Consider the following 14,998-nt stretch of genomic DNA (forward strand, 5'->3'; position numbering starts at 1 on the left):
TGGCCAGGTTAGTTCATGGGGGGGGGGGGGTAGCCGAGGCTGTCAGTTGCAGACCCCCCCCCAAGGGCAAGTGACTGGCTGCCACAGAGCCAGCAGAAGAAACACCCCCTCCCTCTGCAGAGCGGGCAGCCCCTTTCTTCGCTCAAGGTTTCCTTTTCTGACGTTGTTTGCCAAGCGCCGAATGCCTCTCTTGGGCACGGCCAGGGGCCCCCGCCTCGCCAAACAACACACCCTTCCCTGGAGCCTGAAAGGAAGCTGAGGGCCTGGAGAACCTGCCTCAGGCCATAGGCTGGAGAGGAGGCAAGCAGCCAGGGGGGGGGGCTCCGGATGCCACCCTTGTCTGGAGGTGTCAGGAGAGGCATGGTGAACTTTTCACCAAGAGCCGAGGTGGCGCAGTGGTTAAATGCAGCACTGCAGGCTACTTCAGCTGACTGCAGTTCTGCAGTTCGGCTGTTCAAATCTCACCGGCTCAGGGTTGACTCAGCCTTCCATCCTTCCGAGGTGGGTGAAATGAGGACCCGGATTGTTGTTGGGGGCAATATGCTGACTCTGTAAACCGCTTAGACAGGGCTGAAAGCCCCATGAAGGGGTGTATAAGTCTTAACTGCTATTGCTATCTATCTATCTATCTATCTATCTATCTATCTATCTATCTATCTATCTATCTATCTATCTATCTATCTATCTATCTATCTATCTATCTATCTATTCTATCTATCTATCTTTCTATCTATCTATCTATCATCTATTCTATCTATATCTATCTATATCTATCTCTCCCTCCCTCCCTCCCTCCCTCCCTCTATATCTATCTCTCCCTCTCTCTATATCTATCTATCTATCTATCATCTATCATCTATCTATCTATCTATCTGTGTGAAATGAGGACCCAGACTGTGGGGGCGATATGCTGACTCTGTAAACCGCTTAGAGAGGGCTGAAAGCCCTATGAAGCGGTATATAAGTCTAACTGCTATTGCTATCTATCTATCTATCTATCTATCTATCTATCTATCTATCTATCTATCTATCTATCTATTCTATCTATCTATCTTTCTATCTATCTATCTATCATCTATTCTATCTATATCTATCTATATCTATCTCTCCCTCCCTCCCTCCCTCCCTCCCTCTATATCTATCTCTCCCTCTCTCTATATCTATCTATCTATCTATCATCTATCATCTATCTATCTATCTATCTGGGTGAAATGAGGACCCAGACTGTGGGGGCGATATGCTGACTCTGTAAACCGCTTAGAGAGGGCTGAAAGCCCTATGAAGCGGTATATAAGTCTAACTGCTATTGCTATCTATCTATCTATCTATCTATCTATCTATCTATCTATCTATCTATCTATCCTATCTCTATCTATCTATCTATCTATCTATCTATCTATCTATCTATCTATCATCTATTCTATCTATATCTATCTCTCCCTCCCTCCCTCCCTCCCTCTATATCTATCTCTCCCTCTCTCTATATCTATCTATCTATCTATCTATCTATCTATCTATCTATCTATCTATCTATCTATCTATCTATCTATCTATCTATGTGAAATGAGGACCCAGACTGTGGGGGCGATATGCTGACTCTGTAAACCGCTTAGAGAGGGCTGAAAGCCCTATGAAGCGGTAGATAAGTCTAACTGCTATTGCTATCTATCTATCTATCTATCTATCTATCTATCTATCTATCTATCTATCTATCTATTCTATCTATCTATCTTTCTATCTATCTATCTATCATCTATTCTATCTATATCTATCTATATCTATCTCTCCCTCCCTCCCTCCCTCCCTCCCTCTATATCTATCTCTCCCTCTCTCTATATCTATCTATCTATCTATCATCTATCATCTATCTATCTATCTATCTGGGTGAAATGAGGACCCAGACTGTGGGGGCGATATGCTGACTCTGTAAACCGCTTAGAGAGGGCTGAAAGCCCTATGAAGCGGTATATAAGTCTAACTGCTATTGCTATCTATCTATCTATCTATCTATCTATCTATCTATCTATCTATCCTATCTCTATCTATCTATCTATCTATCTATCTATCATCTATTCTATCTATATCTATCTCTCCCTCCCTCCCTCCCTCCCTCCCTCTATATCTATCTCTCCCTCTCTCTATATCTATCTATCTATCTATCTATCTATCTATCTATCTATCTATCTATCTATCTATCTATCTATCTATCTATCTATCTAGGTGAAATGAGGACCCAGACTGTGGGGGCGATATGCTGACTCTGTAAACCGCTTAGAGAGGGCTGAAAGCCCTATGAAGCGGTAGATAAGTCTAACTGCTATTGCTATTGCTGTTTTCAGAATCGAGTGCCAAAAAAAGGGAGCTCGTGCGCGCATCTGGAAGAGGAGTGGCCCAGGGGGCAGGCGTGCACTGGAAAACGCACTTCTGGTTTCCGGCATGCGCATGAGCCAGCTGAACGTCCAGTTACTGGCACAGTTGCACGCGCAATGATCAGCTGGCTGGCACCCGTGCTTGTGGCAGAAAACAGAAGGCCAGCTCTTCCAGCTTTCGGCACTGATGAACACATGAAGGCCAGCTGATCCTCACGCGTGCATGCATGCGCGCCAGAAACCTGGAAGGCGAACGGCTACATGGGCCATAGGTTTGCCTTCCCTGTGTTCGGGGGCCACAGCAGCAGGAATGCTGGGGAAATCCCTCCGCACTGAAGGAGGTCTGCAGGGGTCTTCAGAGCGCTGAGTCTGCCCCCCCCCCATGCACCAGGGAACGGTCTCCAAATCAGGCTTTCTAGGCAGGCAAAGCAAGAATTCTTTCTCTGGTGACCTCCAGGGGTTTGTGCGGGGGAGGGTGTCAGTCTGATATCCCTGCGGTTGAAACACCCCCTGGAGAAGCCCCCCCGCCTTGACCTCCAAAAGCCAGCGGTTAATGCTTCAAAGCCAAAGAGGAATCAGTGGCCGAAGGAAGGGAGGGGCAGGAAAGGAAGGCTGAAGGTGGGGAGGGGGATTCTGCAAGAGGAAGGGCCACGGAGGCTTCTTGGGCACCTTCGTTCTCAGCCTCCCCCCACACACCCCCTTCAAGGCTTGGGAAGCTCATCTCAGCCTGAATGGGGAGGGGGGTTTACCTCGTCTGGGGGAGGCTATGGCTAAGCAGGAGGCTGATTTCTAGGGTCTCCTGAAGGGGAGGGGGCCAGCCCTCCTCCTGGCCCCTTTCAGCTCCCCACTGAAGGCCTGCAAGAGCCCAGCTTCGACCTCCTCACACGGACACACACCCCGCCCCTTTCTCAGAGGGCACGTCCTGACCGATGCCAAGCCTGGCCACGCCCAACCCCTCCCCGCTGGCCTCCCCCCTTCCAGGGCTACCTTCCCTCCTGGGCCTTTCTGCCCCGGGAGAGCCATGCCAGCTGCTGAGCCAGAAATTCTGTGGGACACCCAGCCTGGCCCTTTTGGAGAGGAAGGCGCTACCAAGGAAAGACTGGGGGGAGAAAGGGATCCCCCCCCCCCCGCTGCACTGAAGGCAGCCAAAGTCTCCCTTTCCCCTCCTCCTCCTCTCCGGCTGCAGGCTTGGCCCCTCTGCCCCGCTGCCTGGCATGCGTCTGCCTGGCGACGGTTTCCCTGGGCAGCCGGCAGCTCCTCCCCGCAACACACATAAAACCCTTCGCAGCCAGGGCTCAGGCCAGCCGCGCTGCAGATCATGGGTCCGACGGCGACGGCGGCGTTTGCCCCCAAACTCAGCCAGGTGCTGATGACCCCGGAGCCCCACTTCCTCCCCGGGTAAGAGCCGCCCTGGAGGGCATTTCTCCCAGCCCCCCCCCCCGACCTTCCCTCCGCCCCTTCTCTGCCACGCCGCCCACCAGGGCAGAGCCTGCGGGGCGACTTGGGGGGGGGGGGCGAAGCTGCGCGTGGAAGTCCTCGGGTAGGGGGGCAGGCGCAGACTCTTCGCATGTAATGGGCGGCGGTGGGCTGGGCTGGCTGGCAGGAGGGCGCCCCTCTCCCTCCGTCCGCCTGCGGAAGCCGCCGCCGAGGCGCTAAAGGCGGCGGGGGTCCCGCACCTTCCGGCCAGAGCCTCGGCAGCCGCCCCGGAGCCAAGAGCCGGGCCAAGCAGGGCTGTGGCTCTGAGCTCCGGCTCTCGGGCAACTTCAGCCGGGACGCTCGGAGGAGCCGCTGAGCTTGGGAGGGGGCGGGGCGGTCTGGGAGAGGGCTGGGGGTCGCAGAGCCCGGAGCGCTGAAGGGCCTGAAGGTTGACGGGGACTTGGAGGGAGCGTCTCCTCTTCTGCTCCTCGCAGATACGGCGGCTACTGTCCCCGCTACAAGTTCTGCCTTGGCCAGACTTACGGGAAGCTCACGTCGCAGCTGCTGGCCGCTCCCGGCCGCTCCGGCCGGCTCCTCCTGCAGCCCAACTGCGCCCTCCGCGCCCCAAAGGAGCGGCCGGGGTTCGGCCGGAGGGCGCGGGGCAAAGCCTGCATGGGGGTCCCGGGCTATACCGGTAAGTGGCGCCTAGAGGTGGGCTCTCCCCGGCTGAGAGAGCCAGGAGGGCCCCTGGAAAATGGGCGAGGGGCTGGGAAGACATCCCTCGACCCTTGCAGGAGGAGGTGGGGGGTGGTCTGGACTCAGCAAAGCAAAGGGGGGAGGGAGAGGTTGTATTGGGGGCCCTGGGGGGTTGGCTAGACACAGCTTTCCCCCCCCCCTTAGTGATCCCCTTGCAGAGGGGGCCAGAGCTTCTAGTGCCAGCAAGTCAGTCTTCCCTCTATCTCAGAGGGTGGGAAAGGGTCACCAGCTGTGCCCGTGGTGGTGATGGCCCTGCCTGGAGCAGAGAACCCGGGGACCGAGCCTTCCTGGGGCCCCACTTCGCCTCCTTCCAGCTCTCCTGTGTCTCCTGGCAGGATTCGTCCCCAGGGTGCAGCACCACTTCGCCAAGACCTACGGAGAAATCTGCAGGGAGGCCTGGCTGGAGTTTGCACCCCCGCAGGAGCCGGGGGCCCGGGACCAAGCCAGGGAGGCGACCGAAGCCCCCCAGCTGGAAAACAGAGTAAGTGGCAGGCATGGTTGCTGGTAGCCATGGAGTGAGGGGGGGCTGGGGGCTCAAGAGCATCTCCTGGAGAAGGGCCGGATCCCTTCACTCCAGCCCCACCCTTGAGGGGGGGAGAGGTCCTTTCCAGAGGAGGCTGGGGGCAAAGAGACAAAAAGGGGCACAGCCTGAGCTCTGCTGCTCCCCCCTCCCAACTTGTGAAATGAGGACTTCCCCTCCACATCCCAGCAGAGGCTTCCCAGCTGGGTCATGGCTTGAGGAGGGGGACACAGGGGAGGGGGGCCTCCAGTTTTCCATTCTCATAGAATCCCACTATGGGTCAAAAGCTTCCTCCATTCCTCCCTGAGGTGCTAGTCGTTACTTATAAAGCCCTTCATGGCATCGGGCCTGGGTACCTGAGAGACCGCCTCCTGCCAATTACCTCCCAAAGACCTATTCGATCGCACAGGCTTGGCCTTCTCCGGATTCCATCTGCCAGCCAGTGTCGGCTGGCGACCCCCCGGGGGCGAGCCTTCTCTGTTGCAGCTCCGGCCCTCTGGAACGAGCTCCCCGTGGAAATCCGGACCCTTACTACCCTCCCGGCCTTCCGTAAAGCTACTTAGTCCTGGCTGTTCCGGCAGGCTGGGGGCTGTTGAAGTATCCAGCCCCACTTCATCTGTGAATGTCGTCGTATTTTAAATTGTTGTATTGTCTTGTATTGTCTTATTTATCCCCTTTCCCTGTTTTATTGTAAGCCGCCCGGAGTCCTTCGGGAGTGGGCGGCATACAAAACCAATAAAATGAAATTTGGGATCTCTCTGCATGAGGGTCTCCCAAAACAAGAATGCAAAATGAGGCCTCTGTGAGGAGCCCCCTCCAATCTTGCTGGCCGTCAGTACGTGTGGCTACAGGCTGGGGGTCTTCTGGGGTCCCTTCTTGGGGCCCCCTGCCTTCTGTGCCAGATGCTGCATCACCGAGAGGAGCTGCACTAGCCTCCAGGTGCCCAGAGGCCTCCAGGGACTCACGGATGACTCTGCTCTGCCCCCCAGCCTCTACCTGCCCTGCCCACGGCTGGCATTGCCGCTGCTGCCTCCACCCTGGCTTTCCGGCCTTCAGGAACGGCCCCCGCGCTGCAGAGAACTTTTGTTCCAGGTAAGGCTCCAGAGGCCTCGGGGCCCCCGAGGGGAGGAGGGAGCAAGCGGGCCAGGGGGATCTCCCTCGGTCTCCCAGGAGAGAGGATGAAATGCCCCTTCTCACTAGTGCAGAAGAGACCCCCATCGGTGCCCCTTAGGGCTCCCCAGCCTCTTCTCCTGGCGTGACACCAGCTGCGGCTTCCCCCTTCCTTCTGCCAAAGTGTACCAAGAGCCACTGCCTGTTTGGCAGTGAGCCACGAGCCGCCTTGGGGGTTCTTGCAAGGGCCGGGGTCTTGGGGGTGGTCAGGGTTTGTGTCAAAGGAAGCCTGGGAGCAGAGGGGCCTGCAGAGGAGACCCCGTGGGGGGCACCACTTTATTTGCTAAGAGGCCATGTGTGGAAATGTGCTAGCTTGCCTTCCAGGAAAAGGGGGGTTCTTCTCATTACCACGAACCCTTGTGGGTCCCCCTGGGTGTGTTTTGGGGCTCAGGAACGAGAGGGAGTTTTCTGTCTGTCTGGGGGAGCCGACACTTGGCACCGACAGTCCCAGAAGCACCTGACTGGCTGGAACCTCCACCAATCGGTCGGGGCCAGGCCGGGACTGCCCATTTGCAGGAGGGAGGGGCTGGGCTCCCTCGCAGGAGGGTCCTGAGGGTTTAAAACCCCCCCACTCTCTCCCACAGGTTTCACTGGCTTTGTGCCTCGCCTCCAGTTCCTGATTGGAGCCAGCTACCCCGTTCTTGCCCACCGGGCAATGGTGGAGTTTGAGGAGATGCTGCAGAAAACGGGGCGGGACTCTTCACTGAGGGGGGGTCCCCTCCCACCCCTGGCCAAGACATACCCCACAGACAGTGGCCTCCTGCCCCACTACAGGGGCTATGTGCCAGGTGAGTGCCTTGCCCCCACTTACCTCCCCCGCCCCGTCCCTTGGATCACACCTCCTGGCCAAGCCCTGCACGCAACCCCCCCCCCCAGCAATCTTTCATAGGGCTCTGGGCAACTCCTCCTCCTGCCAGGGGAGCAGCCCCAGCACCAGAGGCTCCTTGTGCCTCTGATGCCAAACATGGGAGCTGCCAGGGGTGGCAAGCCAGCTGCCCATCTCCCACTATGGGCCCCTGGAATGAAGCCACACCTGTGCCACCACTGGCCAGGCAGAAGCTCCAAGGCTCGGTCTGCACCCTCAGGGGCCCCTTGAGGGGGTCTCTTCCACAGCCACCTTCAGAGGCCCCTGGAGAAGATTCCCAAAAAAGGGGATCAAAATCCACCTTTGCAGAGTGCCAGGGGTTCTTGGTTCCACCACTAAAGGGCGCTCGACAAAACCGCGTAACTGACGTCATCACAGCGCGACAACAGCGCGGAGAAAAAAGCACACTGTGAATGCTAAACCTAAAATTAACCCCTAAACCTAAACCTAACCCCCCTAAACCTAATCCTAAACCTAACTCTAAACCTAACCCTTAACCTAACGCTAAACCTAACCCTAACCCTTAACCTAACCCTTAACCTAACCCTTACCTTAAGTTGAATCGGCTTGCTTTCAAAGCACTATTTAAAGCGCCCTTCTTTCTCCGCGCTCGCTGTTGTCGCCCTGTTGATGACGTCAGCGACGCGGTTTCATCGGGCGCACTTTAGTCGAGCGCAGTTTTGTCGTGCCACGGGGTTCTCTGGAGGGATCCCTTGAGCTGCAGGCAGGCAGCAGTGGGTTGGGGGCCCTGAGACACACAGTCTCCCCCCCCCCACTCGCTCAGGTGGGACAACAGCCACTGACCCAGTGAAGCCATCTCCCCAACGGGCGGGAGAGCCTGGAGCCACATCAACCCTCTTGGAGGATGGGGGAGGGGGAGCTTGCCCTCAGCCCAGAGAACGGGCCGGGGTCCACTGGCCCCTGCAGGACCACTACAGCTGAGCAGCTCAGCAGCTGCTTCTCCAGAGGGCGGCCTGGCCTCAGTTCTTGGCCTCAGAGGCCTTCGGACTCTCCAGTCGTAATGGACGGTTCACAAAATGCTGCTAAGTGGGCAGGGGTCATTTAACCCAGAGCCCCTAGGCCAGAGGTCTCCAACCTGGGCAGCTTTTAAGGCTTGTGGTCTTCAGCTCCACGTTGGCTGAAGAATTCTGGGAGTTAAAAGTCCACGGGGCTTAAAGCTGCCAAGATTGGACACGCCTGGATTCAGATGGAGACATCTGCAGCTCACACTGTTATGCCAACTGCCCCGACTCCTTCGGCTTCCCCTTCAAGGATTCCCTTGCAGACCCCGGGCATCGGTGGCATTAACTGCAGCTGTGGATTTGCCCAGGACGGTCACCTCTTCCCTCTCTCTCTCTCTCTCTGACCCCAGGTTACAAGTACCAATTCGGCCACACCTACGGCCACCTGACCCGCGACGCCCTGGGCCAAAGCACCCTGGAGAAGCAGGTGCTGGGTGTCACACAGTAGGGGACTCCGTGGCTCCCTCGCCAGCACCCGCTCCGAGCCCACCTCGCCGTCCTGGATGGGCTGTGGCCACGTAGGGCAGGCCGTGGAGGTGCCGGTGCCAGAGACTCCCCAGATTCCTTGGCATTTCGAAAGAGACCGAGGTCCCAGGAGGCGCGTTCTCTTCGTGGGAGAGGCAGTTGTTTCTCTGGGGTCCCCCACGGGGAGAGGGGCCGCGACTGCTTCTGAGCCCCCTGGCAAGGTGCAGGAGGGAAGCTCTGGGGGGTTCACTCTACACAGGAAGGGGAAGGGCTTCAGGGGAGGCCAGCTCTGCCCCCTCACCACCAGGTATCCGTATTGGCCTTCTCTGCCCGGGTGGCGCCTGGATCTCCCTTTGACATTCTGTGGCACAAAGGACTTTTCACAAAAAAACCCTCCCCACTGTTAATCCGTGGTGACTGCCATCCGTCCCAGGCGGGGCTGCCAACCTCCATGATAGGTGGGCCCCCTGGTGGCTGCTGCCTTGGGGGGCTGTGGGAGGGGACATGCCCAAGGTGGTGCCATCCATGGCCTTTCCTTGGCAGCACAGCTCCCCACCCCAGGGACGGCCGGGCCTTCACCCCATGGCTTCCCAAGGACAAGAAACAAGGCAATCCCCCCTCAAACTGCATCGTCGAAACCTGTGGGGTTCTCCCCATCTTGGGCGGCAGCTAAGTGCCCAGGGTCAGAGACCCAGATGCCCTTCCCTGTGGGCCCATAGCCAGTTCTCTGCCCCCCCCATCCCTGGCACCTTTGCCATGTTGCCTGCTCTGCCCGTGGAGAACTCTTTACATCAGAGGTCTCCAATGGTGGCAACTTGACTTCAACTCCCAGAATCCCTCAGGCAGCCGAGGTGGTGGGCACCAAGGGGAAAACTGGGCCAATGCTCTTCAGCTGGGCTGAGTGAGGGGTATAAAGGCCTTTCTCCCCTCACAAAACAAGCCAAATCCTTAACAGTATCAGAGCTGGAAGGGACCTTGGAGGTCATCTAGTCCAACCCCCTGCCCAACCACAAGGTTCACATGCCCAAACAGCCAGCTGAGTTAGTTTACGGCGCCTGAAAAAGGAGTGAATGCAGTTGCCAAGTAGGCCCGTTGGCACACCTATCGGGGAGGGATTCTGCCCTGCTGGCTTTAGATCAAGACCCCTCTTCTACCATCGGCCCCCTTTGTCCATCTTCCGGCTGGTAGGTGCCCACAGCGCATTTGGGGCACACAAAGGCCCTCCTGCCGCCTTTGGGGTTCCTGACTGAGCCCTCAAAAGGGCCACCAAACCCAGCAGACGCCTCCTGAATGAAGAAGCATCAAGGCAGCTCAAATGGTGTAAGATATTGGGGGGGGGGGAGATGTCAGCCAACATCTTGGCCCTGCAAAGAAGAAAGAAGTTGGGAGGGGGGGAGAATCACCAGTCTGGGGCGGGAGCTCATAATCAGCACCTTTTTTATTAATACGTGTCATAAATAAAGAAATAAATAAAGGCGAGACACCCTGTTCTAACGCTGGAAGTATAAATTAAAGATGGCGCCACCCTCACAACACTGGCAGGACTGACTCCTGCGTTCCCATCCGGGTCCTTCGAGGGACGGGGCGGGTGGGTGGGCGAGAGCCCAGCCCCAAATACTGACTGGCACTGCCCACTGGCTGTGGGGGGAGCCCCCTTCCTCCCCACTGGTCAGAATACAACCCAGGCTCATGAGACCTCCCACACAAAGACCTTCTGCCCATCGAGTGGCGTGAGGTTCCACCGGCACCACCCAACCTGTGCCGCGGGGGCCCTTTTGGCTTCAAAGCCTCCGCCCTTAGTGGGAGAGCTGGCCGGACACCCCCTTCCCCGACTGGCCAGCTGCTCCTGCAGAGACCGGCCACAACTTGGCTCCGCCTGCACGCATGCGCAGAGGCCGCCCTGCTCCCACCGGCGTCTCCCCTCCCCCCTCCCTCCCCCTCCTCAGGATTAATACAGGTTAGCACAGTCTCCCAAGTCTGGAGCAGGCCTTCTGGGGGCCCGGCGGCCCTTCACAGGGGCCCCATGTTCATTTGGACACGGCGTGGGTGCCACGGAGAAAAGGGGAGAGGCGCATGCACAGGAACGGTGGGCCACCCGAGGCCCCGGCAGAGAGGAAGAGTCTCCCCCCCCCCTCTCGCCCAGAGCAGGCAAGAGAAGCCGGGTCCTTGGCTGAGTCTTGGTGAGGGGCATCTTGGCCAGAACGGCTCTGGGCACCATCAGGGATCGCCTGCCTGTCAATAATCGGCATCCTCCAGGTGGGTGACGTACATGATGGGCACCAGCCCGCTCTCGGCTCCCTCCCTGCGGCTGCAGCGGAGCCAGTCGGCGTCCACCCTACTCAGGACACGCAGGACGTCTCCCCTCTTGAAGCTCAGCTGCCCGGCCTCGGTGGCAATGTGGTGGCAGAGGGCCTTGACCGCCCTGGGGAGAGAGAGCATGCCCACGGGCTGCAGCAGAGGGCCTGCACCCTCTCCTTCCCACCTGCGTTGCTCAGGGGTCTCCGGTTTCCCCCTCAGGCTTTCCCTGCAGGGACATAGCTGCCCCCACCCATCAAGGGCTTTGCTGATTGCAGGGGAGCAGATGTGTACCCCCACCCCCACCCCAGCCAGAATGAAATTCATCCCCCCTCCAGAACCTGTTCTCAGGTTGTCACCCTGCAGGGGGTCTTGTCTGCCAGGGGCCTCCCTGAAAACGCCTGCCCACCCTCTGCTGTCGGGGGACGTGGTGTCAGTGGTCCCCCCAGCCAAGAGCAGACCAGGGAGGCTGGCTGCCCCCCCAGTTGTCCCCCCTTTCTTGGCAGGCTCAGGAGCAGAGGGGAGAAGGGCCGGGTAGCCCCCTCCCTTTCATGGGTCAGCTGCCGAAAGGCTTTGGGAGACCAGCCTGGCGCAGCCACACGCGGTGCCTCCCTGCAACGGGGCCCATGGCAGGAGGGGGCTTCTCCAGGGTCCGGCAGCCCCAAAGCACAGACAGGCAGCTTGGGTCCTCCCAGCAAGCCAGCGCACTCACCATGGGGCTCCAGGGGAGGCTCTGCTGCCCGATGGCTGACCTTCGGCAACGGGCAGCTGCTTGGATGCCGTCTCAGCCTCTCGCCACACACTGGCGCCCACCGTCTGAGCCATCAGCTGGAAGACGGAGCGGTCCAAGCTGAGCCAGCCGGAGGGCAGCCTGCAGAGAGGGCAGCAGTGGGCACCACGCCTTTGCCTGGGAATGGCCGCCCGCCCGGGTGAAACCCCCCGCCCCCAGCACATCCCCTGCTAGTTGACATGGCAGTTGCATCCCATCCCCCGCCCTCGGGCTCTGCCCTGAGCAACTGGGCAGGGTTCCACCACAAAACCGCGCTCGACTAAACCGCGCCCGACTAAGCTGCGTTGCTGACGTCATCAACAGGGCGACGACAGCGCGGAGACAGAAGCACGCTGTAAACCCTAAACCTAAAATTAACCCCTAAACCTAAACCTAACCCCCCTAAACCTAACCCTAACCCTTAACCTAACCCTTAACCTAACCCTAACCCTAACCCTTAACCTAACCCTAAGCCTAACCCTTACCTTAAGTTGAATCGGCTTGCTTTCAAAGCGCTATTTAAAGCGCCCTTCTTTCTCCGCGCTTGCTGTTGTCGCCCTGTTGATGACGTCAGCGACGCGGTTTAATCGGGCGCGCTTTAGTGGACCGCGGTTTTGACGGGTCACGACTGGACAGCACAACCTCCGATCCGGCCCAGCTCAGGACACAGGTGCCCACAGAGCAAAGGGCCCCAAACCGACTCTTAAATGGATTCCCTCTCGTGGTGGTCGACAAGGACCCCGCTGCCCTGCCCCCTTTGCAATTTAACAAGGCACAAGAAACCAGCCTCTTCCTGCTGCAACCCTCCTGTGCCCCCCACTCCTTCCTGCTGTTGGGCAGGGAGTCTCGGGTGCCACTCTCAGCCGGGAATTCGGCCGTTCTCAGCTTATCCCACTTGGGGGTCCAGGACTTCCCCACCCCACTCCCAAAGCCAAGCCGCCAAGGCAGAGTCTGACCGCCAGGGACGCTACCTGTTGGCTTGTTTGGGCTCCTTGGGTGCCTGGCGGGAACCGAAGAGGTGCGCCCACTTGGGCTGGGTGCTGCTGGGGACACGGCTGACGGGCTGCTCCTTCCGCGGGGCCGTCGGCTGGTCCTGCTCCCTGCTGTGCTTCAGCTCCACCAGCACGGCGTCTGGGGGGCTGCCCATCCAGAAGGGCCGGCCCTTCTCCTTGCTTTCCTGCCCAGCCAGAGGGCCCGGCTTCCAGGGCAAGCCCTTTGCCTCCTCGGCCGGGAGCCTCTCTCTGACTAGGGGGGCTTCTGTGGGGGGGCAGGCCTCTGCGCCCTCCACCACCCCTTCCCCTCGGGGGAGGGGCCTTCCCAGCCTCTGCCGACTTGGCCCCCGCCCTCTTCTTGCGCTCGGGGTGGGCGAGGCGGGCACCCTCCGGGGAGCCCTGGATGTAGACCTGGGAGCTCTGGGTGAGCTGCAGCCACCAGCTGGCCTGCCTGTCCTTCTTCAACTCCGGGGGGCCCTTGGTGGGCTCCGCCGCTCTCTCCGGGCCCCGGGAGGCTTCGCCGGCCCGCTGGGCGGTGCCCCGGGTGCGCATGAGCTGCAGTGTGGAGTGGGCGGGAGAGCAGCAGGCCCTGCTGGCCCCGCAGGAGCTCCTTCTGCCGCTGCTGCCACCGGCCCTCCTGCAGCAGGTGGTGCTCGAAGAGAAGGTCCAGGCCGAAGGGCAGCAGGGAAAGGGGCTGGAGCAGCAGCAGCACCTCCTCAAAGAGGCCCTGGCAGGCCCCGTGCCCCAGCGGCAGGAGGCCCGTTGGCTGGTAGTGCACCTGTAGCACATCTGGGGGGGGGGGGAATAGAAGGGCACGGTCACCAGGGCCCCCCCAGGCAGCTCCAGCAGCTCTGAGCCCCAGCCGGCAACCAAAGGAGATCAGGAGGCTCCGGGCAGCTCAGCTCCATCCTACCAAGCCCCCCCCCCCTCCCCAACCCTCCCTGCCTTCTTTCAGAAGCTGGGGAAGGGGCCCGTTGCCAAGTGGCCTGGCAGGGTCTGTCTCTGTCTGCAGAGGGCGGGGCCGCCACCTGAGCAACATCCCTGACCCAGCCCCAGCCAGGGCCCTTCCCCCCTCCGGTCAGGCGCAAAGACCTACCCTCGTGGTTGTAGAGGTGGTTGAACCAGAACTCCAGGGACCGGACGCTGTTGGGGGAGAAAGCCGAGAGCGGGTGAGAAGGGGCAGGAGCCTCCGGACGGGGCTGAGGTGCCCCAAGAACCATCTGGGGACACAGGGTGAAGCTGCTGGCCTAGGAACCGGGAGATGGGGAGTTCTAGTCCCGCCTTAGGTAGGAAAGCCAGCTGGGTGACTTCAGGCCAGCCCTCTGGGAAAAGCGGGTGGCAGGTATGTTTTCAGCCTTGATTTGGACCAAAAATATATGGAAAAATGATAGGAGGATAAGAATCCAAGAACCGAATAATCGTCGGCCCCAGGGCCTAAGCTGCTTTCGAACAGAGGGCTGGGGGCACATTGGAGAGAGAGTCCAGGGGGGCTCGGCCTCCTTGCTTATGGAGGAGGCTCCTCCTTTCCCTTTGACGGAGGAAGAGCCCCCTCCGAGGATGCTCAGAGGTTCCTCCCTTGGGCTGCTTCTCTCAAACACAAGGCCTCGACCTCCCTCCTCTGGGTCTTCCTTTCCTGCCAGGAAGCCTCTTGGCCCTGCCCGCCAGTCAGTGGGTGGGTGGGAGGCAGGCAGGCAAAGCGGGGGCGGAGGCAGCGGGGAGACGCCCTGGAGCAGAGCAGCATCGGAGTTGGGTCAGGTTGGGTCCTGGTACAAAATCTGTTCTATCTTTCGGCTGGTGGCGAAAGGAGGCTCCTTCGTTCCTCCCATTGCTGGACTTCAACTCCCAGAATTCCCTGGGAACCAGCATGGCCGGGTTAGTTAAGGGTTAGGGTACGGCTGGCTGGCTGGGGAATCCTGGGAGTTGCCCCCTCAAAGTGGCTGAGGTTGAGTAACGCGGCTTCAGGACGACCCCTCCCTCGTGCTGCCTCCTTCCCGGGGCAAAGCACCACGCCCCCCACACGCAACGGGCGGGGAAGCAGCCCTGCTTACTTGAGGAGCCCGAAGATGAAGGCGTTGAAGCGCATGCTGTGGCTGCTGAGCTCCGGGGACTGGCTGATGCGGCTGTAGAGGCTGTGGAGGACCTTCGTCGAGGGCCCTGCGGGAGAGGAGCGGGCAGAGGATATGTTGGCCACCCGTGGGTTCCCTCAGTTATGGGAGCCCCCAAGCCTTCAGGTCCAAAAGCCCCCCTCCAAGTGCACTTCCGAGCCAGTGTCCCCCCTCCTGCTGCTCCCCACTGCCTCTTTTAAGCAGCCGGAGAGGAGAGACGGATCCCCCTTTGCTGGCACTCTGGGCAGCCCACC

The 14,998-nt window shown here is 59.4% G+C and overlaps 2 protein-coding genes across 2 annotated transcripts in view; one reads left to right on the top strand and one right to left on the bottom strand.

Annotated features, from left to right (window-relative positions):
- Positions 1 to 3,637: 3,637 nt before the first annotated feature.
- On the top strand, positions 3,638 to 8,865 carry CIMIP2B (ciliary microtubule inner protein 2B). The gene is made up of 6 exons (XM_014073404.2): positions 3,638 to 3,767; positions 4,280 to 4,479; positions 4,877 to 5,022; positions 6,051 to 6,153; positions 6,816 to 7,019; positions 8,469 to 8,865. The coding sequence occupies exons 1-6, from the start codon at positions 3,688 to 3,690 to the stop codon at positions 8,564 to 8,566; spliced, it is 831 nt and encodes a 276-aa protein (XP_013928879.2). The 5' UTR covers positions 3,638 to 3,687; the 3' UTR covers positions 8,567 to 8,865.
- A 1,133-nt stretch (positions 8,866 to 9,998) lies between these two features.
- Positions 9,999 to 14,998, bottom strand: part of RUSC2 (RUN and SH3 domain containing 2) — a 32,454-nt gene continuing 27,454 nt past the window's right edge. The window contains 7 exon segments of the mRNA XM_087715191.1: positions 9,999 to 11,005; positions 11,591 to 11,749; positions 12,619 to 12,944; positions 12,946 to 13,212; positions 13,214 to 13,428; positions 13,736 to 13,782; positions 14,688 to 14,793. Of these exon segments, the coding sequence (XP_087571317.1) occupies positions 10,819 to 11,005; positions 11,591 to 11,749; positions 12,619 to 12,944; positions 12,946 to 13,212; positions 13,214 to 13,428; positions 13,736 to 13,782; positions 14,688 to 14,793 (1,307 nt within the window). The 3' untranslated portion in view covers positions 9,999 to 10,818.

This window comes from Thamnophis sirtalis, unplaced genomic scaffold, assembly GCF_051295495.1.
Source record: "Thamnophis sirtalis isolate CommonGarterSnake01/CBP01778 unplaced genomic scaffold, rThaSir2_p1.2 scaffold_5, whole genome shotgun sequence".
Taxonomy (NCBI): Eukaryota; Metazoa; Chordata; class Lepidosauria; order Squamata; family Natricidae; genus Thamnophis; species Thamnophis sirtalis.

What these genes read in the sequence shown, in the direction of transcription:
- CIMIP2B (XM_014073404.2), top strand. Translation starts at nt 3,688, where the DNA reads ATGGGTCCGACGGCGACGGCGGCGTTTGCCCCCAAACTCAGCCAGGTG. An exon ending in CCCCCCAGCTGGAAAACAGA is followed by an intron (nt 5,023 to 6,050) that starts GTAAGTGGCAGG and finishes TCTGCCCCCCAG; the next exon opens with CCTCTACCTGCCCTGCCCAC. An exon ending in CTACAGGGGCTATGTGCCAG is followed by an intron (nt 7,020 to 8,468) that starts GTGAGTGCCTTG and finishes CTCTGACCCCAG; the next exon opens with GTTACAAGTACCAATTCGGC.